At 39.4% G+C, this 25,188-nt stretch overlaps 1 protein-coding gene across 9 annotated transcripts in view; it reads left to right on the top strand.

The window, feature by feature from the left end:
- Plekha8 (pleckstrin homology domain containing A8) overlaps positions 1-25,188 on the top strand; it is a 97,328-nt gene that overhangs the window by 45,420 nt on the left and 26,720 nt on the right. For 3 of the 9 annotated variants that reach the window (XM_013150480.3, XM_063240054.1, XM_063240059.1), the window contains exons 13-14: positions 7,748-7,809; positions 12,263-17,683. The exons of 1 other annotated variant lie outside the window; for it this stretch is intronic. In XM_013150480.3, coding sequence (XP_013005934.2) covers positions 7,748-7,809; positions 12,263-12,460 — 260 coding nt within the window. In that variant the 3' untranslated portion in view covers positions 12,461-17,683. 5 more of the 9 variants (XM_063240068.1, XM_063240072.1, XM_023564273.2 and 2 more) reach the window with 5 other exon arrangements.

Below are 25,188 nucleotides of genomic sequence, written 5' to 3' on the forward strand. Positions count from 1 at the left end.
TATCTATAAAACAGAGCTGGTGATACTATTTCTCTAATAAAGTTGTTTTAAAGATTATATAGGGATTTGGGGCTGGGGTATGACTCATTGGCAAGGCAGTGCCCTGAGTTCGATTCCTGGTTTCAAAAAACAAAACAAACAAGCAAAGAGATTATATAGGTTCATGCATCTGAAAAAAATTAGAAAAGCTTTGGGCACATAATAAGCACTCAGTAGAGTGCTTTGTTCTTTTATCATTATTCTTTTATCATTTTTCTTTTTATTTATTCTTTTATCATTATTCTTACATCATTTATTCTTTTATCATTATGATCACAACCATCACATGTGAAGTTGATAACCTGCAGGGAAATGGGACTTATTTGTCCCAAATCAGAAATGGTAGGTTAGTTTGTTAAACTCAGCTCACAAACCAGAAGCTTCTCTTCAAACTAACTTCTTAATGGAGATTTCACACTGGAAGGATGACATCACCTGTAGGAATGCAGAAGATTTGGGAGTCGGCGTTGCATACCTGTGAATTGCACAGTTGCATGCTGCTATGTCAGCAGAGAGGAGGCAGGCAGTACCATTCCCATTGAGACCTTGCTGGAACTGGGCTAAAATAGAACCAGCTGCTCATGGAAAAAGGCTTTGACCCTGAAGGTGGAATGGAGGTAGAGCATATGCCCTTAAACCCTGCCCCCATCCTCGCTTTGTACCTTTTTCTCCTTTAGCTCATGCCTTTTATTTCATTTGGAGCCTGGCCCCGGTAGATGTGGACTCTGAAGAAACAAGAGAGTTTTCAGGCAAAACCTGCTTTGTGACTGAATTAATCATGGCTGATCTCAGCTCTTCCTTTTTCCCCTTCCACTACAGTTCTATTTTCAGTGCTGAAATGGGGGCTGTGAATTTGATATTTTAATTCTGACGTTCATGTCATTTCAAAGATGATTTTCTTGATTAAAATCATATCTTTGATTGTAGTAATCTCTAATTTCCTGCTGCTCTTCACTGAGAAGAGATAAAGTACACTTAACCAATTACCCTTCCTCCCCTCCAGACACAGGCAAAAGAAGCTCTGTACAAACAAATGTGGCTATTGAGACTTGTTTACAAAGACCCTATAAGCTGGGCTCCTCAATGCATGTTTCTTGTGGGATAATTGCATTTCCTTTCTTACTTTAAAATCACAAACTTTATATGAGGAACCAATATCTTGTCAGAAATGAGAGATGTGGGGGTATGTGCTATTTATATGCCATATAAGGCAAATTAGCTTGCTTTTTGTTTTGTCTTGTTTTGTTTCCTAAGTCTAAAATTCAATTTGATTTACTGTGAAAATGACTACTGCTAAAGAGTTCAGTGTTGATTGGGTGAGGTGGCACACCCCTGTAATACCAGTACTCAGGAGACTGAGGCAGGAGGATTGCTGCAAATTCAAGGCCAGCCTAAACTGCATAATAAAACCCTGTCCCAAAAAGACCAAAAAAAAAAGTATCCAGTGTAATTTTTGTATTGTTCTTGATAAACATTTAATCTTCCAAATAAGTTGGTTTGAAGAGGGTACGAACCTTCCCTAAGATTTAAAAACCTGGATCTTTAGTTGCCACATTGGCCCCAGGACAGTAACATCTTAACTACTTGGAAACTTACAAGAACATGGACCTTCAGGCCCTTCCTCAGGCCTGCTAAATTGGAAACTCCAGAGTGGGGCCTGGCAGGGAGATTTTGGTCCATACTGAAGTTTGAGACCTGCTCATCTTCTAATAGATCCAGACTTTGAAGCTCACCTTCCACTTGACTACATCTTGATTACTTGAAGTTTTCTTCCCTTCCTGTATTTGAGGGGTTATTAAGTAAATTAGTCATAGTAGCAGTTAATTTTGCCTCCTTTTCATCATAATTAGATAGCTTTTCAGTAAAACACTGCCTAAGAAATGTTTTGAAGTAAATGCTCATAAAACTTACAGTCTTAGTGGCCTTAGAGATGGGTGATATGTCAGAGTCCTAAATGACACATTGGAGACAGGTGTGGTGGTGCGTGCCTGTAATCCCAGCACTCAGGAGGCTGAGAGAGGAGGATCACTAATTTGGGGCCAACCTGGGCTATATAGTAAGTTCAAGGCCAGTCTAGACTACATAGCAAAAGAAAAAAAAAGAAACAGAAAACAGTGGAATGATTGGTGCCTATTAGTTTTCTGGAAAACGTATGTTATGATTGTATTGCTGCATATTACCTGGATGAGCTCCTAGTACCTAGAAGGAGGCCTGATGCTTCAAACTGCCTTGTTTTTTGTTGTTGTTTATTTGTTTTGTTTTGTTTTTCACTTGGATCATGAGTTAGATTCCCCATAATAACACAGTGAAACATTTTGGTTAGTCGCATTCCAACAGTTATTCTGTACCCTTAGCATCGTGTGTCACACAGTGGATGTCACTTGAAAGGAGTTGAGTCCATAAGGCACGTATATTTAATAGTCTGCCCTAGGACTGAACCCCTCTATTTGCAGATGCCACATGAAAAGGGTTTTGGAAAGCACCCTTGTAGGTAGAAGGAAAAAAAGTGGCTCTGGCATTTCATGCACCATTGTACTAAATGTTATGTGTTGTCCAGTTCTTTCAGCATGATAGCATATTGCTGCATCTCTCGCTTCAGAATGATTCCATAAATGTCAAGGAAAGATTAACCCTGAGAATATCTCTGGCACAGAATAGGAAAAACTTAAATGATGCTCAGTTATATATTAATGTGAAAGGCTTTCAAAAACAAGGAGAACTAAGAAAAAGAACTCATACTTGCAGATTTAGTATCAAATCGTAACTTGACTAATTACAAATATTGTGGGACGTGAATCAGGCCATGCCCTCTCCAGAGCCATTTCCAGCATGTGTCTGCACTGGTAGTACTTGGCCAGCCACCAAGTTTTCCTAATGGTAATGTCTGAAGCTCACAAAGGGCATCTCTGAGCACTTCTTTCATGTTATTTAGAAGAAGAAGAAGAAGAGCTGTGTGTTTGCATAGTCAGAATAAGGTGCTAATTTTTAAGGAAATGACTGGCAGGGCCATATTTTTCATTTTCATTACTGTTTGACAAAGAATAAATGGTAGTTTGTGGCAGAATGGTTTTGACGTAATACTGAATCCCCTGAGTTTCATTGCCTTTTAGCTTTATAACCTTGGTCAAGTCAGTGGGATCTCCATGTCTTCATTTGTAAAGGTATCGAATCGGGCAAAGTGATTATCAAGTCTTCCTAGTCAGAGGTTTTGATTCCAGTCTCTGGGGCAACTGACATGTTTCAAAGAATTTGGGAAAAGGTGGCATTTATGTCTTTCAGAGACCAAAAATATTCTCAAATAGAATATGCATTATGATAATGAATGGGTATTATTGTGAAGAGTAATACATTTCATTATCTAATCTTCTCTAGGTAACCAAAATAGGTCAAATTTAGACTTCATCTTATTTTAATGCAGCCTAATGTGGCAGGGATATTTGCAGCCCTAAAAGTCAGCTAAGGACTTTTGCCTTTTAAAAATTAGTTTTTGGGGGCTGGGGATTTAGCTCAGCGGCATAAGTGCCTGCCTTGCAAGCAGGCAGTCGTGAGTTCGATCCCTGGTACCGATAAAAATGAAAAAGACCAAAAAAAAAAAAATTAATTTTTGTTCATTTATTGATTTTAAATTTTAGCAGTTGACTTCCTGGCCTGAGGCAGCACCCAAACCATATTCTGTGATTCTTCTTCTGATAGGCCATCTGGATCATCTCACAGGTGGGACTGTGCTGTGTGCAGGTGCAAATACAACAAGCAACAACTGCTTCCTCTGAAGGACCAGATGGGCAGGCACAGATGGCACTGTTGTCGATACATACCCTTGTCCTTAAGTCAGGGGGGCTGTGCTGTTTAGACACATAGGAAACATGATTTCCTTTTTGTCTTACTCCTGTCCTTTCAAAGGATGGCATGGAGAAGGGTTTCCAGGCTTTTGGAATGATTGACCTTGATGGCAGAGGTAAAAGGTGTAAGTTCGCGGTTGGTGTAGTGCTGAACCGAGTACCCCTTTACACAAGCAGTTTTTCCAGTTAAGTGGCTTTGTGTCTAAAGCTCAGGGCCCAAAACAATATGTCTGATACTTTTTGTCAAAAAGTATGAGTCTCAACTTGTTAATTCCCTTCTACAGCAATTCCAAGTCAGAGTGAAGACCTTTGTCTTTTTGATGGTGACTTTTTTTTTAAAGACAGAGTTAGGCTATGCCATTCAAACTGGCCTTAAACTTATTATGTAGTCCAGGCTGGCGTCAAACCCATGCCAATCCTGCCTCAGCCTGTTGAGTGCTGGGATTATGAACATGCACCATTCCGCCTGACTGATGATTACATTTTAACAAGAAAATAATACATTTTATAGAATAACAATTTTTTTCCATAAAAAATAATATTTCCCCGGAATGCCCACTGTGGTTAAGTCTGAGAGAAATGACTGGCAGTGGTGGTGAACCGAAGCCACATGTTCCACAGCGGGCCCTTGAAAGCTCTAAAATGATCACCATCACTGGACCATAGGTTTGTTTAGTTCCTCCTGTTTTTAGAATTTCCTATTTTTTGTGATGATCATACATTATTTGTAATCAGGAAAAAAAGCATTACATTTTTTGAAAGTGGTACTATGTCATAGAAGTTCAGAATCTCTGACGTGATGGGTAAAGATCTTGTGAAGCCCCTCTCCACAGCCACAGTGAACTGCTTACTGAAGCCCAACATGCTGTGTGCCTGTGGCTTCCCACTGCCTACAAGGACTCTTAATTCTTTCTGTCCACCATATCAGGATAAATTTATCTCTGTGCCTGTAGCACAAGGTACAAATGTCAGTAATAACCGTTAGCAAACTCCCTTATAAACCTGTCAACTTCTGCCTTGCACAGTATGTGGAGTATAGTAGACTTGCACTAAATCCTTAAGCAGACCAGCTGTTCAGTGCCGATATCCATCATCAGATTTGAATGTATTTATAATGGTATTTGATGCCCTGCCTGGATTACAGTCACAAAAAACAAGAATTCTCACTCTTGTGGTATCTTCTTGACTCCTCTTGGGATGTTTTCTATGAAATTTTGTATTCTCTTGCTAGCCCATATGGCTTGTCGGATGGTTGAAGTGGTTGGAAATGTGGTTGTCTTGCTGATTTTTCTCAGTGGCTGTATCTAATTTCTCTATCTGTACTGCATATTTGTGCATCAGCAACCCTTTCTTAAGATCTCTTCATAGGCCTTGTGTACCATCAGAAATTTCCCTGGTGTTACACATCTCCTTCCAGAAAATCAACTGGCTTAGTGACTTACATTAAAGATGTTACCTTTGACCATTCCCTGGTCTATTCAATGTTTCCTGAGGAAGAAACTTAATCTTAGTTTCTCCTTTAGGCTGAATCTTCTTCACAGTTGAATTTAACTCTCTATTATCTCTGCTTGAATTTTGCCACATTTAATGCTGACATTTCACACTGTTCTTAATATTTTAGATAGCCAGGGAAATCTGTTGTTACAGTCCAAATGTACAGTCTTTTATATAAAATGTATTGCAATTAATGTTGCATAGATTCTGTTATACAAAACATAATTGTATTTGTACAAATTCAAATTATGTAAAATTAAAATAGAATATAGAAATATTAATAAAGCCTACATATTGTTTAAATAAAGATTGACTGCTCACTTCAGCAGCACCTATACTGAAATGAAACTTAATTACAAAGCTTGTGAGTTTGAGTAACCTGTGAAGTGTTAGTTAACTGCAGCCACATAGGATCATTTTTGCAAGTGAAACACAAACATCTAACTTTCTGTGACAGTGTTCTGTGAACTACATTGTTTTTACTGCATAGAAATTTGTACTTGTGATGTTACTGTGACTTTATAATTTTAAAGTCTGTTCTTATTTTAGTTGAAAATATTTTTATAGCTGATTACAGTGTCATTTATGCATTCATTATATGGTTGTATTAGTGCTAGGTGCTGAAATTAACACATGAAAAAAGTAAGTTTGAAATAGGGAATTTAGGGGCTGGAGGTTTAGCTCAGCGGCATAAGCGCCTGCCTTGCAAGCAGGCAGTCGTGAGTTCAATCCCCGGTACCAATAAAAAGGAAAAAGACAAAAAAAAAAAAAAAAAAAAGAAATAGGGAATTTAGATGTGGTCATATAAAATACAAAGATGAAAGAGGTGAAACAACCACCGCGATACACTCACTGTGCTAGTAATGCATCAGCTCCCATGAGAGTTAGCCATGGAAGACGAAGAGCTGGGAAACAAGTGAGTTTTATTTCAGAAACTGCAGCAGTCAACAGGCTTAGGCGGTTGGAGCTGCTGGCCTTGATCCTTTGTTCTCCTTTCTTTTTATACCCCTACATGGGTTCATGAAGTCAGAGAGTTGCCATGGATATCACTTCTTACAATGCCATCATTACTGGAGTGTCACAGACCTTCTTACACATCTGGTTAACTGGCACATAGGAGGTAGTCATTGGGCAGTTTGTCCACCTTGAAATAAAACAATTTGTTCCCCTTTCCATGTTTATGTCTAAGTATGGGGAAGGAGGCCTTTTGGGAAGTTGGCCAAAGTTCACTTTCTAACTGCTAGCTACGTATCTAGAGTATAATGGGTAGGCTATAAAGTAAGTGAAACTTTTCAAACTAGGGTTTGGAGGGTTTCAAGAAAAGATAAAAAAGGACAAATAGTAGGTTTTGGGGGTTACAAATGTCCTCCCAGTAATACTACTGAAGATGATGCCATAGATAAAATCAAGTACTAAAGTAAAAATCCAGGGTGTAATACAGATCTGTGTTTGCAAAGAACTCATTCATTCCTGTAGGAAAATCAGGTCTTAATTTTCCATGAGTTGAATAATCCAAAACTTTAGGACTTGCATCCCTTGCATAAAATGTAGCTGTCCTTGTGAACTTTTGTGATTGAAATTATTATATCTCCATTTTAAAATCTCATTCTGAAACACCGTGAGAGAAAAATAATAGATTATTGTCATTAAAGTACAGAACGTGAATGACTAATTAATAGACCTTTCATCATTTACTTCGTAGCTAATTTAATAAATCCAAGCCATTTTTCCATAACATTATTTGTTTTGGGTGGGCCTTTTTGAGTGTGGTTGTTTTTGGAGATGCAGGTCTCCCTGTGTGGCCCAGACTGGTCTTGAACTCCTAGGCTCAAGTATTCCTCCTTCCTCAACCTTCCAAGTAGCTGAGACTACAGCTCACGCTGCCGTGCTGGCTTTTCCACGTTTTTAATGGTTTTTAGTTTTAACTATTAATTCAGGGCCAGAAGAACACTAGGTACAGACATTTGACATCCCATAAAAGAGTATCTCTATTTGAAAGAACCTTAGAGATCATTTTACAGGGAGAAGCAGATGGTTAGAGAAGACAGCTAAGGGCTCAGGGTCACACCATATTTCAAAGAATTGCATTTTTAGAGTTTTTAACAGTGCATTCTTAATTATACTTAGTCTCAATTTTTCAGTATCCTGTCCTCCCTCTTTATTTTTTTATATATGCTGAGCTTTCCTACTATGATACCATATTGATGCAGGATAAGAGTAGATGAATCTTGGGGGATAGTTTTATAATTAGATATCTTCACCAGTTCTTAGCACATACAGGATCATACTATGGCATACATTAAAAAGAACATTATAACAAAAATCATATCAAATTCTATTGCACTCATTTCTCATGGGGTATTTTTCTTTTCAAGATAATGCATATGGAAAAACATTACGGCAACACCATGGTTGGGTAGTTCGTGGGGTTTTTGCGGTAAGTCATCCCTTTCCCCCTGATGTTTGGATGGTCGGAAGCAAGGTGTTGTGTTTTGTATGTGTGATATTTCTGGTTGGTTTATTTTTGAGAATTAGAAGAAAAAGTTGCTCTCATGTCATTTATGTTTACAGGCCTTTGGTGTATGGAAATGTTAGCAATAAAAGTGTCTAGAATAGCAAAAACTATTTTAAAAATATGCTTTAACCTATCCAATTCCAGTGGCCTTGTGGAGAGATTCACCGCCAAAGTGATTGTCTGTCTGATATATATATATATTTTTTAATATATATTTTACTATTTAATATATATTTTAATTTTATATATATATATTTTTAAATTATTTTTATTTATTTATTTATTTAAGCAGTTCAGTCTGGCCTTGAGCTCACTTTGTAGCCCAGGCTGGTCTTGAACTCACAACAATCCTCTTGCCTCAGCCTCCCAAGTGCTGGGATTACAGGGGTGAATCACCACACCCAGCTTGATATATAATTTAAAGTTTAAGTGTCAATGTCAGAGGTAGGTAGGAAGCAGAGATCCCAAATACTGTTGGAGGGAAGTGATCCATTCAAGTGATGAATTCAAGGTAATAGCTCCCTCTCCTGCCCATTGTATTCAATTATTGTTTAAGTCTTGGCTCTTATCTGACTTTTTAAAACTGAATTTTATCTTTGAATATTAACTCTGTTAGTTAAACCAGCAGGTAGGGCTAGAAATCTCTTACTGAGTTTGCTTTTAAATGTCTATGTTCATGTGTTTTGCCTCATGTTACCTACCGCCTCTCCTTTCCCAGCCTGCTGGAACACAAAACTAGGAATCTTAGTCCCTCAGACAAATCACTTACCCTACTTTGTAAGTAGGTGACTCCTTTGTGTCATGGTACACTCATGACAGAAGAGTCTCCTGTCACTGTACACTAGGAAACTTCATAGAATGTGAGTGTTCTTTGTAAGGGAGGAGGTAACATGGCCTTGCAGAATTCTTTCACTAATTTAAAATGTACATTGCTTGGTTTAGATAATAGCTGTTGAGGTCATTTCTTCTTCTCTTCCTGCTTTCTTTAATAAAGATGTGGAAAGAATGTACAACACGAAAAACTAATATTGGTTGAAATGACATATTTTGAAAGCATGAAAGTGCTTGCTATATATCCTGCTAGTCAGTGGAATAGGTGCCAGACCAATCACAGCTTTATACTGCCCATATTACCTTCAGCACAGGTTTACTAGTCATACCAAGAGCTATCATGTAGTTTTTGGTACCTGTTGAATGCTAAAGACTGCCAGGTACTCTTTGTGTTCATTATTTTTTTTTTTAATTTTCAGGATTAATTCCCACTGTTCTATAAGTTCAAAGTGATGAAGTCTAGTCCCAGAATGAGCCATGGCAGAAAGCATGTTAAAACCCAGGTCTGTTGTCCCCAAGGCTAGCTCTGGTATTCCTGCCATCAAGCTTTGTGCAGGGAAAACAGAATAATTAAGAAACTTACTGAGTTCTTAAGACAATGGATGCTAACCATGCTCATTGGTTTCCCTGAGTAAACACTATGATTGCTTCCATTTTCCTGACACAAGTTCCATTGGTTAAATCATTAAATTCAGGGACATTCATTTGCTCTGTTTACAAGAAACAAATGTTGGATGTGTTTTGTTTGGGGGTTTTCTTTTCAGTATATGGCAGATTTAAACCTGAAATACCGATGATCTGAGAGATGTTGCCAATAAGAATGCAGCAACTGTAGTAGAAAATTTATCATTAGCAGGAGCCTTCAAGAGGACTTTTTAACCTACAATTTTTTTTCCAGATTGATAGTACTGTAGGTTCATTATAAGTAACTTAGAAATCATGGAATAATAGGGAAGGAAAAAAACTAAAATTTCCCAGATTCCCGCTTTTAACATTTGTATGTTTTACCTTTTTAACTTTTATTTTTGTATTTTTATTTGCACACTCTCTTGAATAATTGATCTATTTAATTTATATATGTATCTATGTATTTCTACTTATAGATGTTAATATGTCTACATATGTATGGTATTGTGTATCTTTATTGCTTATGTATCTTATGTATGTGTGCTTGGATCTTTATGTGCTTTACTTTATAGATGCCTGTAATATTTTTCTACATTTAGTTTGTAGTATAATTTTGTATTCTTTCTCCCCACTTAACAGATTCTATCATGAACATTTTTAAATTCCATAAGTCTGAGAAAAATATTTTAATGACTAGTACTTCCTTTAGTATGAAATTATCATAATTTGTTCAGTCCTCTATATTAGAAACTTAAACTGTTTCTGAGTTTGTTCCAAGAAAGAACATAGCATGTGTTTATGTGCGTTTTTGACTAAAACTTATTTCCTTAGAATAAAAATTGATATGTCTGATACCAAAAACTGCAACCATACCTTAACTTAAGATTTTGAGTATTTGCCATCCAGCAGACATTATTTTAAGTGCTTAGCATACATAAAGTTGTTAATCTCATTACTCTGAGATAGGTTCTCTTATTTTCCCTGCTTATAGACAAAGAATCCTGAGACACAAAAGAGGTGAGATAATTTACCTCCAGTTAACAGAGTAAGAACATTTCAAAGACTTTGAGTTTTATTGCAGATAATTTTGAAAACTGCTGGTTTTTAAGAAAATAGATTATGTTGAGCAATTGAAAATAGCATTACCAATAGAAAACTAAGTCTATAGTTTGACTGGCCCCTTCATCCCCTCTACTATTCCTTAAGTCATCACTACTTTGGAAGGCATATTGAGATTTCTTACATGCTAATTAACATAGCCAAGTTCATTCTAAATGATCTTAGTTTCTCACAGAAATACCTTTTCCATCCAAGGAATTTGATTCATAAGCCAAGCAGTGAGATTTTTATCTTCAGACAGTTGTTGTCTCCTAAACTGATGTACCTGCATCCAACTCCCTCACTAACCAGTCACCATTTGACCTTTCTGGTCTCCTTTTCAGCCAGACTGGATGGTTGAATTCTACCACTGGTTCTACCCCCCCCCCCCCAGTGTGCTGGTTTTGTACAGCTAGAACTCTAGGTTAATAATCATTTTCCCTAAGAGTTTTGAAAGCATAACTGTTTTGTCCTCCAACTTTTACTGCCACTACTAGAAAATGTAATGCTATTCCTAGTCCCTTATATAAACTGTTCATTATCACCTCTGGAACACTTTTACATCTCTTTTTTAAATTCTTCCACTCTAAATGATAATCCCTCCCCCTTTTCTTTATCATTTATTGTGCTGAACACTTAATTAAGCTTTAAGTCAAGAGATGCCTATCCTTCAGTTCTGGAAATTTTTCTCATATTATGTTTTTGGATATGACCATCTGTTTATTTTCTGTTCTGCCTTCCCTTGTACTCCCAGCATTATCTGAGTATTATATATTCCAACCACAGGGGAAAACACTTTTTACACATTCTATTAACCCTTAAAATAAGGAAAGTAGTATTAGCCATCTACAGGTGAAGAAAATGAAGTTCTTAGAGGTTAACATGTTGCTTGAATTCCTGAGGTTAATGTGTGAGAGGTCTGAGATTCATTCCAGTCTACCTCATCCATGCCTGTGTTTAGTTTCACATGATGATGCTACTCATTTATTGAAGATATGGGGACGATTGATTCTCAAAGCCTTTTAAAGTATGAAACTTTTAAAGTGTAAGGTAGATTCAAAGAGCCATTATAGAATAGTATTCAAGCTTCTCTGTTGATCTCAGGAGAGCCAACCTAGTGTAGATATCAGAAAGGAGAGTTTTAGCTAGATTCGCAAGTAGGCTGCAAAGCGGAACGGGGAGAAGTGAGGAAGGGAGAGACGAGGAGTCTAGGAAGTTCTGTTAGAAGTGGCGTGATGTGGTGGTGTGGTGGAAAAGTGCAGAAGTGATCACAGGTTCAGATGCGATCAGCTGACAGAAAATGTTAACTCCCTTCACTTTTACAAAATACTCAAGGGTACAAAGGTAATATTTTCCATGTGAGTAAAAAATAGATATGTGAAGAAACATAAATGGAATTGAAATATAAAATAGTAGAGTTAGGCACCTTGGAAGACTGAGTATGTAGGAACAAAGACATGGCAACATGTATACAAGGCAATTCTCAGGATTCTGGGGGAATAAATTGGTTTACCCTATGGACAAGAAACAGAATTTTTTAAACTCCTCCTCTCCTACCATTTCCTGACCTGGTGGCACTATGTATCAATAAGAGGGTCCAAGAATACACTTGCCATTTTTAGCCTTAAAATTATATTATTCAGTGCTTGCAACATAAGTTTAAGAGATCCATGAACAGAGAAGGCTGTTCATTTTTCTTTACTCTTACTCTCTTAGCTTTTTGTATGTGTGAATGTGTTTGTATGTGTATACACACACATAAAAGTAAATGTCCAAGAACCAATCCTGATGCACATCCTCACAGGCAATTCTTTTGCAGTTAGCCCTGAGGGCAGCTCCATCCTATGAAGATTTTGTGGCCGCATTAACCATAAAGGAAGGTGACCACCACAAGGAAGCTTTCAGCATTGGGATGCAAAGGGACCTTAGCCTTTATCTTCCTGCGATGGAAAAGCAGCTGGCCATACTGGACACTTTATATGAAGTCCACGGGCTGGAGTCTGACGAGGTGGTGTGACAGCTACAGGGCAGCACCTCCTAACTTCAGGGAATAAAGTTTGCTAAAGTATTGTGTTGCCCTACTTAATTTTCAGCAATGGCTTCAACTCTTTCCAACCCCTTTCCTTGGGGGAATGGAAAGAAGAGGCAAAACCTAATGCTTTTATATATAATTTTGTAAAATATGTATGTGTTTTATGTGATTAAAAATCAAGGTGCTAAATATTTCAGTTCAATGGGCCTACTGGAAACCAAATCATAGTTGTTAAAGACTTGAACAGCAAGTAATAAGAGCAGATTTGACAAATAGATTTCTTCGTATTGTGTTTTATATTGTTTTGTTTTAGTTTTAATGGGGCATCAAAACCTAAGCTGCAAATGAGCAATTCTCTATCAAGGACTAAAATTCATAACCTGTGTTAAACCATCTTAGAGTTTGAATACTTGGAGTGTAAGCTCCTCTGTGAAGCAGTGGTAATGTCACTTACTGTTCCTATACATTCTCCAGTGGATCATCCTCTCTGTGGCTCTCAGTGAGAAAACCTGTGTAGAGAAGAGGTTTGGGCATTGGTGTGACCATGCAGTTGTGGGAAGATATGGACAAGGACTGCCATCCCTCTTCACAGGTGAGCCCTTCTGTGGCTCAAGATGGGAGATGTGCCCTGATCTCACACTGGAGGACATGTTGGGAGAGGTGGGACAGGTCATTTGAGGTGACACCTATCTTGTGCCCACCTTGTGCCACATTTCCCAGGCATTATCTCAATCGGACCTCACAAGAAAACCATGACATTCAAGGAGATTCTTACCTAACTTCCAAAGTGATACCTAGAGGTGGAAAGATCTCCTTACGCTCATGTAATCTCTTAATTAGAGGAGCCAAGTGATTTCCAAGTATAATCTGGACCATATTTGTATTGAAGTCACATGGAATCACATGCTCATTCAAAGACTGGATTCCCAAGATTTGTTTAAAGAACCTAATCTGGGAGTGGGACACAGGAATCTACATTTAGATGAACTTCCTAAATGATTCTTACACACACAAGGTAAAAGAATTACTTGATTATATTCAAGTTTTCAGAATTCCAGAGTCTTCTTGAAGAACCAAATGATATGTCCTTTTTTCAAACAGGAGAAGTCCATCTTTTTTTTTTTTTAATCGGTACCAGGGATCTAACTCACCACCGCATGCTTGCAAGGCAGGCGCTTAGGCCGCTGAGCTAAATCCTCAGCCCTGAGAAGTCCATCATTTTAAGAAAAGTAATTCCGTGGAGAGCAAAAAGTGGAGCAAGTTTACTCAACAGTATGCTTCATCAAGCCAGCATCAGCACCCAGCCAACAGGTCTGGGCACAGTATTCGGGGCCACAGCTCTGAATCCTCCTCTGATCAGTCATGGCTTCAAGACCAAGACCAAAAGTGCAGAGCAATCTAAAGGCAGCTGTGTGTCAATCTCCGAAGCTTTCAGGGTTATAGATGGGACTCACATATTTTATGAAACACCTTGGGAGGACATTCTTCTGCCAAGTATGATGCCCATACTATGGCCCTTGTCTCCCAGTGGTGAGCCCAGCAGCCACAGTATGTATAGTGGAGATGCCGTGAGTGCCTTTCTCTTTAGAGGCCACTTCCCTCTGGTAACAGGAAGGAGAAGTCTAGTATAAAGTAGTTCCTGTGGAAGAATGTGAGTTCCTTTGAGGGACACAGGTGAATCAACAGCAGTGGATGATGCTGCAGATCCATAGGGCAAGAGAATTCTCTGCTTAGCAGAGTGTTTCATGGAGGAATGCCTGTCTCTTTAAACAGGCATTTAGCCAATAATAATAAATAAATTGAGCTAAGCAAGGTGGTACACACATGTAGCCCCAGATTCTGTGGCAGTTAAAGCAAGAGAATCTCTTAGTCCAGGAATTCAAGACCAGCCTGGACCATGGAGTGAGGTGTTGCTCCCTAAAATTAAAACATAAAGTTTTTTTTTTTAAATAAATAAAGCATGTTCTTAACCTACAAAAGAACTTCTGGAAAATACTTAAACTTAGAAAAGCAGGGGCCAGGGATATAGCTCAGTGGCATAGCACCTGCCTAGCAAGCAAGAAGTCATAAGTTTGATTCCTGGTACCCCCCCCCAAAAGAAAGAAAATAGAAAAGCAATATCTCATGTTTTAAGATTAGAGAAGAAAAGGAAATAAAGTGATTTTGTGTAGCCCAGGCTGGCCTCGAACTCTTGGTGATCTCCTGCCTCAGCCTCCTGAGTGCTTGGATACTAGGCATGCCCTGCCAGGTCCAGCTTAGGTGTCCTCTACCGTGTATGAAGGTGAAGGTAGGACTAGGGGATAATTTAGACTTTTGCCCATAACATCCCCTCAGACGGGAAAAAGAAAAGGCAGTCAGTCTTTGCTTATACTGTGAGTGAAGGGGATTTAGTCGCTGTGCTCTTACAGGGATGCTAGAGGAAGTTGGTGGTGGGCAGCTGACTGTTCTAAGCAACTGCTGGTGCTCCTGGCCACCTCAGGTGAGCTCTTGTCTTTGGAGAGGAGCTGGGCATTCTGAAAACACCTCAAGTTTGCTGTCAAGGCTCTGAATGCACACAAAAGGACAGCTGTCCTGCATGGCCATTTTACGTTTTTACAAGTACCACCTAGTACCGCCTACATGTTTATGGCTTGACTTATGAAGGATGAGTTTAGTGTTGTCCAAACAGAGTAATTTGAATAACTTGAATAAGTTGCATTCTCCAATAGCCCTTTTTCCAGCTCTACAGGAAGAGGATAATGTTTTTCAGTAGATACTTTCCTCACCAGGGAATGTTTGCTTAAGATGTATAAAACTGAGGATCCTTTAAAAATAGCTAGAAATTGAACATAATACTAAACAATAAATTCATCTTGATCTGAATCTTGGCACAGAGAGAGCATCCTCCAGGATCTGCAGTATTTGTTTCTTCCTTTAAATTCATTTGTGCTGATGAGCAATGACTTTCTAAGAAGTGGGCAATGGGATAAAATGCTTCAAGCCCTCTTCTGTAGCTCCCCAAGAGCTCTGGGATACTTGAGCTTTCCTTTACATGACACTGGGGAAAAAAAATTCTAGTATATTTTTTGCTTTCATTGCTTGAAACAGCTGTAGAATGTGTTTTCTTGCATAACTATTAGAAGAAAAGGGAGGGATGTTTTGCTGTGTGTTGGCAGAAGTGAGGAAGCGGCATCAGCCCTTAAGAGAGCTTCAGGGCAGAACCAGGGTTCCTGTTGGTAGCTCTAGGGCAGGGAAGGCCAAGACTAGATGGTGGTGCCTGGCAGAGGTGATCTGTTACCAGGTGAGTGCTTTGAGAAGTTTGTGCTTTGCTTTTTTTGGTTCTTCCATATACATCTCTAAAAAGTTAATGCCTTGAACTTTATAGAAAAATATGTGGTAGGGACTAATCAGTACATTTTATTAAATTTGAAAGGAAAAGAACTAAAGAAAATTTTAATGAAAGAAATAATCTGATTATAAAAATCATACATATAAAGAAATACCAGCTAAAGCAATAGAGGCAGAGGGTCATGAACAATAGAAGACGATAATGGGGCATTTTGAAAACTTGTTTTTCCTACTAAATTACCATATCCTGCGGAACTTGGTTACATAATGGTGCATTTCTGAAACACCAAATAAAACCAATTGCTTCTGATTTTAGTCATGGGTTTACAACAGTTCAGCTCACCAACCCTCATGTTTTGTTTCTTTTTTTAAAGGTTAACTGCAAGTTTTTTTAAATTTAAAATTTTTAGAGGATGAATTTATAAGTATTTATGAAGCCAGTGTTCTGTTAGCTGAGCTAATGTGTTGGTCATGAGGGCCTGACTTCAGATGTTTCATGACATCACACAGTCTCTGCACATGCTTCAGTGTGCTCTGTTCCTGCAAGATGTGTGTCAAATGCTTTATTTGAAAATAACATTCTATGTCTCTATGACCCTTTGTAACCTGCAATTGCTTACTCAGGGGTTTCACAGTCACGACATGAAAATACTTAATTGCTGTCTAATGGTATTTTAAGATATAATCTATTACAGGTCATTTCAATAATTTCATAAACATATCATTCACTAGGCCTTCCTATGAATGTTCCTAGCTCCTGCCTTGCTTCAATCAACAGTCTTGTGGACAGTGACCATTTTCATGATTTCTTGTCGCACTGCTGCATTCAGGCATTCTAGGGCACGATGGAATGGTCATTGATGATGTCTCTCTGGTACAGTTGATGCATGCATTGATCTCTCTCCTCTGTTTTTAAAATAAGCTTAATTTTAAAAAAAAAAAAAGCATACCACTACTGTGCTGTGCAAAAATTATCATGGTTCTTCAGTCACCTTTATGAATCACTTCTTTTCAGATGGAAGATGCTTTCAGCTAGGTTATGTAAGAACGTAAGAATGACAAGCCTTGTTTTAAATGTTTTCATATATTTTAAAGTGTGATCAGCATTTCTTGCATGCACCCTACAAGCAGACACCACCCTGGGTAATCGGTAGCCCTCGCAAAGCTGATCTCTTCCACAGACTCCTGTGTGTGTGTATGTTCACAGATGTATAAGGAGTTAGCGATGGTAGAAGGCAAATGAGCCAGTTTCATGGCATTTTTAATGTATGAGTCTCATGTGTCCTGAGAATTTCACTAGAATGTCATTAAACAGCCCAACTACCTCATGTGAAACTGGCTGTGGACAATCTGTGTTAGATGAAAAATGTGCTCAGATACATTTATTCTGCCTGATAGATTGAACAGAGTGATGTCTGTATAAAGAAGGAATATGTTAGACCAAATGCCAAAGGCTAAAATGTACATACATTTCCTTGAATTAGTTTTTAAGTCAGTGTTTAATTCCGCACCCAGGATTCTTATGAATGTTTGTGGTTTTATAGATCCATGCACTTTGAATATCTGTCACATGCAATGTGTTACCTGTTTTAGTCCCTCAGCATTTTGAATGAGTATCATAATGCCAGTAGAAACCAAGATAAACTACAAATGTTAAATGACTTAATGACTTTTTAATTTAATAGACCTTTACTTAGAATATAATGTAATGGAGACTTTTAGTACCAACCAATGAACGATAATTTCATGTTTAGGTTTGTACTGTTTTTCTGTCCTAATTATTCTGTATGTCATGGGGAGGGTTTTACTTTTTTTGGAAAATGTTTGAAAACATGTCAGATTTTATATTCGTTAGTTATAATAAACTTATTTTTAAAGTAATTTATAAAGTGCTTAAGTATCATTTATCAAACATACATGCTTTTCCAGGCCTCAGTCTGAAACATGCCTTGCCAGGCAAATATTAATACATCTTCTCCCAATAAACTCTGTAGGGCAAGTACTGCTGGTTTTCTCAAGTTACAAATGAGCAAGCTGAAGCATGGATTAGAGAAAGCCCTTTGCTAAGACAGCAGCTAATAAGGAATGGAGACAAGCAGCAAACCAAGCCAACTCAGCTCTAAAATCTTCATAAAACTGTAACACCTCAACAGAACATAATTTGAAGACAACTAAACACTGTCATGACATTGCCATGGGAATTTTAAGCATTCTAGAAAGATGAGCTTCTTTCAGAGGTACTTCTGTTCTTTGCGTTGGTTTTATTCTTTTTCAGAGATACAGTACTGCAAATACCAGACAGATAGTAGATGAATTGGCTTAGCATGTTGGAGTGACCTTGTGCTTAATTAGTTGACATTTAGTTGCAGACTTTTTTTTTTTTTTTTTGCCTAACCCATTTGATGCCAAAGTAGTAGTAGAAGGTATTCTCTGATTCAGTCCTCAGAGAACCTTCCCACTGTTGCTCACTTCAGTCTGCTCTAACTGCCTCTAAACATAAGAGCTGGTGGTGGAAGGCATTCAAGAGAGATCCTGAATTGTCAGGTGGCAAGTGCTTGAGCAACAAGACCATGGGGAGTTGGCTCCCGAGGTGGCTGTATTGGGAAAGAAAAGAGGGAAAGGATGGAACAGCCACACTGAGAGATGAAGAAATCAGGTGTTCACTGGGGTCTCCAGAATTCCCCACAGTCAGGCTTCCCTTCTAATTCCTGCTCTCTAGGGTCCTTGTTCTCTGCCTTAGAATCCCTTTTCCTAAAAAACCGGTTTCTTTTCAGTACACTGCCATGACCTTTCTACTTGCACTAACATTAGTGGTCTTCAGTCCCTTGAGGCAGTGACCAACTGTCATTGTTCCACATGGGGTATGAATAAATCTTGAAGCAAAAACAATATGAAGTTTATTGAGGGATTGCCACCACCATGTTCACTGTGCCAAATGGAAATGCTAAACCTATGAATGGGGTGTACATACTCAAAAAAGTTATGTGCAGTTCTCCCCCACTGAACCCCAAGATCTTTCCATAATCACCTTTTTCTTATAAACATTAGTACTGTGGCAGTACTAGGGCAGGCTGTGTGAGGACGTCTCTTTTCTGCTTTTCCATAGTGGAATGTTCAGCTAGGTGTCCATTTCCATTCCTCGGTTCACCTCTTTGGGGCACTTGGGAGCTGTGCAAAAACTCCTTTCTGGCTGCCAGTGGGTGGGGCAATAGGCTGCCTCATGGTCATGAGGGTCCAACTGAGGAAAATACCGTAGCTGTGTTTACTCCTTGCTGCTGTTTCAGAGTCTGCAGGTGCTGGTACATTTTCTGTGTCATCATTCTGTGATAACCTGGACACAGCTGGAAGGTTTGTTCACAGTGCCAGCAATGGAGAAACCTAAAGAGCAAGGAAGGATGGACCTGTCGGGAGTTCATATCCTAGTATGCTCTTACGTTCACATGAGCAGATTAGAGCTTCCCTTGACCCTTTTTATGGACAAGCTTCACATGTGTGTGCCTAATGATATTCGCAGTGAAACACGTTGCCATTAGCCTCCTCAAAATACTCCTCTCTTAAAACACACCCCACCGTTCTTGGCACTTTGTGAAGCCGTCCATAACTTCTCTTTTCTGGATGTCTTTAATTGGGCTATCACAACTGCCTCCATGTCCTGAGTTGATTTAAATTGTTTACTTTTTATTTTCATTCTGACTTTGAAGAAGAGCTAGCTGATGAATAAGATGGATGAAGACCAGCATTGTGCTTTATGAGCCTGTCTTTTTGGTGGGTGGCACTGAGCCTCAGCTTTCACTAAACTTTTGTCACCCCCTCATCAAGCCACAAAAGAGGACTTCCAGGACCACTTCATAGAGTGGCAAGAATGATGGGATGTGTGTTTAAAGTATACGAGAATATTTGGGAGGTGATTAAAGGCAATGTGTTGTTTACTGTAAGAAATTACAGTTTTTTAAAACTCACTGTATATTTCAGTCATACTTCTTGTGTGCATTGATACGTACTGCCACAATGTCCTAGTCTTTTTCTCCATAGGCACAAAATGGAGGTGGCACTTTTGGAACAGCATAGTTCAGATACATAGAAAATTAGTGAATGTTGATATGGCATGAAATCAGTGGCCTTCTGGTATCAAGCAAGAAATTCAAATACCCTCGACTATTGCTCACTTCCATCTCCATGTTTCCAGCGCTATGGCTATAGTCTTGATCTCTAATTCTGTGTTTCCAACTTCACCGCTACAGACTGAAATGTTCCCTTATGGCCTCTTCACAAATATATGTGATTCAAGGCTCTTCACAAATATACGGTGTTCTGTGTCCTTTCCCATTCCTGGAGCTCCACAAAAACACCCTAGACACAAAAAATCCCAGCTACCAGTTTCACCTCTAAATTCTCTGCATTCCCAAATGATACCACATAAGTTAGAACTGGGGACAGCAGGTGTGGCTGACAGGTGAGGGACTAACCCTTCAGCTGTATTCTGAGAGCTGCCTCTTCCATTAAATTGTGAACTTCACCCTCAGGCCAGTTACTCAGCACCTGAACAGGGCCTTTTCTGCCCGTGACACGATTCCTAAACTGTTGAAGGTTACCTCAAATGGTGTTCTCTGATTCTTTGTGATATATTAGTTCTGTTATCCAACTAAATGATAATATATCTGAAGCAAAACCATTAATATCTTTTTCTATTTCTTTCTGCTTCCATGGCTTCTTAAATACTTTTGAGTGACTGACTATGCAGAGTGTAATTTGTGTTCTTTTTATATTTTGGGCTTGTTAATGCACATATAAAATGCTCCTACAATGCTGTGAGCATTATATATGTCAAATTGTTCATAATAGACAAGGCCCAGTTCATGGTCTCAGCTCTGTACAGATAGAATCATTAGAGGGACTTTAAAAACAAACAAAAGCAACGACGCCTGGGCCCCTCCCTGACCACTTGTTAGTCTCAGGAAATGACTGTCACTGAGAACTGCTAAAACCTCAAATTATTGTAATATCACCAGAGAGTGACATTTTGTCTCCCAAAGCTGCTGGTTTAATCCTTTAAAATTGTGCCATGGCCAATTTTAAGGCCAGATTACAGAATCACAACCAAAACCCACTAATTTATCATAAAGTGCCAATGCTGCAATTAAACCAGAAAACTGAGGTTTTAGTTTAGAAAAAAACCAACTCATACATAAAAGAAAAACATATGTCTAGAGCACCACATACATAAAAGAAAAACATATGTTCTAGAGCTCTAGAACCTAACAAAAGCAAATAAAAGCTTACAAGGTAAAAGCTAGTTTTTAAAAATATTCAGCAGCGTTGGGCATGATGGCACACACCAATAATCCCAGCACTTGGGAGGCTGAGCCAGGATTTCTGAGAGTTTGAGACCAGCCTGAATTGAAGGAATCCAATCTTTGTCTTTTTCACCTAAACTTCAAAAGATGATAACCAAGCAAAATGACCCAAAATTTGTGGCAATAAAAAAAGTGCTTCTAGCCCCACTTAACATTGGGGAATTTGTAAATTCCAGAATCCTCATTAAAATATCAGATTTAAGGGAACCAGGGATATAGCTTAGTGGCATAAGCACCTACTTGGCAAGCATAGGTCCTGAGTTTGACTCCAGGTATCAAAAAAAAAAAAAAAATTCTCTGATTTTAGAAAGAATTGATTAGTAAATTGAGGCACAATGAGCATCCTTATCTGTCCCCTTCTCTAGTAGACCTAGAGTGGGCAGAGTTAGGATGTCGTGAGGATGATGATAAGAGTTTACTGGAATAGAAGCAGAAAATGAGGGGCAGGAATTAGCTCATTTCCAAGTTAGGAAAACCCACATTCAAAGGGTCATCCCGTGATACAGAGTAGATATGTTTCCACTCTGTCTGGAATTCACTCTGATACAAGAGTTAGTGAAAGTGTGAGAAGACAGTGCATAATCCAGTCCCTATGGCAGACACTTACTTCTATAGTTTAGATCTCAAATGTAGCCGAAAGCCCATATAGTAAGGGGTTGGTCCCTAGAGTGGTGCTGTTTGGGTTGGTGCAACCTTGAAGAGGTGGGGCCTAGTGGGAGGCCTTTAGGTTATTGGGAGAGTGAGCCCTCAAAGGGGCTTTGGGACCTGGGTCTCTGCCTCTTTTTGCCCACCATACTGTGCTGACATCACATGCAGGCTTCCCCCTCACAGGACCAACCAAGAAGGCCAATGGATCATACATAGACTGACCCCCTTAAAACTGACCTGAAGTGAATGTTTCATCTTTATAAATTGATTGTCTCTGTTATTTTGTTATGGATTTTAAAAGAAATATCTGTTCAGATAAAGGAATATTTAAAATTGAACAACTGCTTCAGTTGATGTTAGTTTCTTAAATATAAGCAAATTAACTTAGTGCCACTTATTTTTAAATATTAGAAATAAATATGAGAAAATAGCCTTTATATATGTAGAGAAAGTTGAATATGGTAAATATTTTTAGAGGGATACAGATTTTATTTTTTTTATATATGTTGTATGGCTTTCACGTGAAAAACATGCCATCCTTTCATTTTAAAATGAAGGGCAGCTGTGCATGTAGTTTAGTGGTACAGCATATGTTTCACATAGATGAGGCCCTGATGCCATCCCCAGCACCAAACAGAAAAGGTTTAAAAACATTGTATAGTCTGGATATACATTGATCCCTAGTATACACTGCTCCTTTTGATGACATTTGCCTTGTGTTATTGTTTGGATCTTAAATGTCTCCCAAAGGCCATGTGGCCAGCCTGTGGTATACTGTGGGGAAGTAGGTGAAAATTCTGTACATGGGACTTAGTTGGAGGGAGTTAGGTCACTGGGAGCATGCCCTCAAGGTGGATATTGGGCCCCTGGCCCCTTCTTATCTTTGCTTTCTGGCTGCTGTGGAGTAAATAGCATGGCTCCACCACACACTCCTGGCCCAATGTGTGGCCTCACCATGGGCCCTGACCAACCATGGATTGAGACCTCTGAATTGTGAACCAGAGGACCAAAATTGTGAACCTTTCCTCTTTCTAGGTTGATTATCTTAGGTATTTTTCACAGCAACAGAGAACTGACTAACACACGTTAAAACTCCTATCAGCTGAGTGTGGTGGTGCATGCCTGTAATCCTAGCACTCCGAGAAGCTGAAGCAGGAGGACTGCAAGTTTGAACCCAGCTGGCAACTTAGCACTTAGTGAGACACTGTCTCACAATTTTTAAAAAAATGTTTTTTAAAGAGCTAGGTATGAATCTCAGTGACTCAGTGAGAAGGCCCTGGATTCAAGCCCTAGCACCACATAAACGCTTTTCAAGTTACTTTATCTGGGTTTTTCCACTGATAATTTCTCTCATAAGCTTTATTCACATGGAGATATTACTCATATAAATATCCCATTTTATATAACTCCTAAGTGTCATGACATCCTTTTGGGGCACGAGGAGAAAACAGAACAGCTGTATGGTACCTAGAGACTTGCCCAGTACATCTGAAACAAATAAAAAATGAAGGAAAAGCCATTTGGAGTGGCTGATGATCCTCTTACAAGGAGCCAGAAAGATGCTTAGCAACATGGGAGTTTTGCACATGAATTGGCTGTGGTCCATGAGAGGAACTGAAAGGTTTCTTTCTTTGTGCTGCTGAGTTCAAAAATAAAATGTCAGTTCTTTCCCTGCCCAAGTGAAATGGTAGGCGACAAAGCCGGAGCTCAGGATCTGCTTCTGGTGATCGCACTCAGCCAGCCGTGAGGGGAGATGGGATTGGGAGCTTTAGGCAGCAGACATTTGCTGTAAAGACCATTCAGCACTTTTGTGGACACCTTGGCAGCCCTGTATTATCGCATGTGTGACAGCCACTCAAGACACTCTGAATGTTGTTCAAAGTTATGTGATGTCCTCAGTTCTTTTTTTTTTTTTTTTTTTTTTTTTTTTTTGTGCCAGGGATCAAACTCAGGACCTCGTGCTTATCAGGCAAACACTTGAACCACTGGGCCAAATCCCTGGCCAAGTCCCCAGTTCTTACCTTGATTAGTGTATGGGAAGATGGTCACAAGATCAGAGCTAGTAGACTTCTTCAACCACAGTGAGACTTGGAATAGCAGTCATAAAACTGTTATATGGATCAAGTCAGGAATGTACATAAAGTGTGTAGCATGGCTTCTCCCACGGATAAAGGCTCCAAAAACAGTGCTGAATGTGGTGAGCCATGGCCATAGTCCCAGCTACTCAAAGTTGAGGCCATTGCTTACACCCAGGACCAAACTGAGCAATGGAGTGAGAACTCATTTCAGAAACATAAGTCCTCTCAAAACGATGGTGGTGACAGTACTAATTATGATTACTGTTGTGTGGGAGGAAAGTGGCTCCACCATGACTGAAGTTTTCCTGGCTAACAAGCCTTGTCTTATGTGGGCCCCTTGTTACTGCCCATACAGAGGACTGACAGCTCGGCCACCGCCAGACACCATCTAGAAGACCCTCATCTCATCACATCTCCACATGCACACAGCACCCCTCCTCTTGCTTGAGCCCCAGAGCCAGGTGTGCGTCCCAGAAGAATGGCTAAACGGGGACCAGGCTAGGGCAGACACTCCCCACTGAACCCCACCCTCTGTACACCAGAAGACATCAAATATATTTTTCTGCCCTCTTCTCTTACTCTGGAACACATTCATTCTTTGAACTGGCCCCCTTCTCATCTCTTGAGTTCAGCCTGCGTGGTCAGTTGCTTTCCCCAGGTCTCTGGCCATGTAGTGGGCACATGATCCAGACCAGGTCTGCCAAGGGTGTTTCTTGGGAGTATGCATCTGAAGAAAGAGGAGCGACTTTTTCCTCTAGAGTCACTAACTGGGATGGCATACGCTGCTGGCACACTGCCCCCCCCCCTGCTCCATGGTAGTCTGTGGGCAGACAGAAAGGAGGGCACAGGGCTTGCTAAGAGGGCCGCATAGGCACAGAGGCTGGGCAGGGGGGTGGAGAGGAAGCGAATTGGATGTGTTGAGCGCTGCAGCGAATCATTGCTGGGCCAGTTTCCTGCTGCCTTTCTCACTTTTGTAAGTCAGTAAATCCCACTTTTTTGAAAGCTCGTTGGAATTAGGTTTCTGTCCCTTGTAACCAAAAGGAGCCTGAGAAATTTTCTAATAACTCCATGTTCTTTTATGGTAGAGTTAATAGAAGAAAAATGAGAAACATATCCAAACTGGATAGCCCAACTGGGACTCCAATTTAAAACAACTGTCTGGTTCTGCTCCAGCACCAGGACACTTACTGGACTGAATTTTTGAGTTGTTAGCTTTTCCTCCTTCCTAAATAACAATTTTAAGTACTTACGTACTACCAAGCACTGGGTGAGAAACTTTACATAGATGACCTCATTTAACCTCAGA

Source organism: Cavia porcellus, unplaced genomic scaffold (assembly GCF_034190915.1).
Source record: "Cavia porcellus strain 051 isolate PalLab524CR breed Dunkin Hartley unplaced genomic scaffold, mCavPor4.1 scaffold_2, whole genome shotgun sequence".
NCBI classification, from domain to species: domain Eukaryota; kingdom Metazoa; phylum Chordata; class Mammalia; order Rodentia; family Caviidae; genus Cavia; species Cavia porcellus.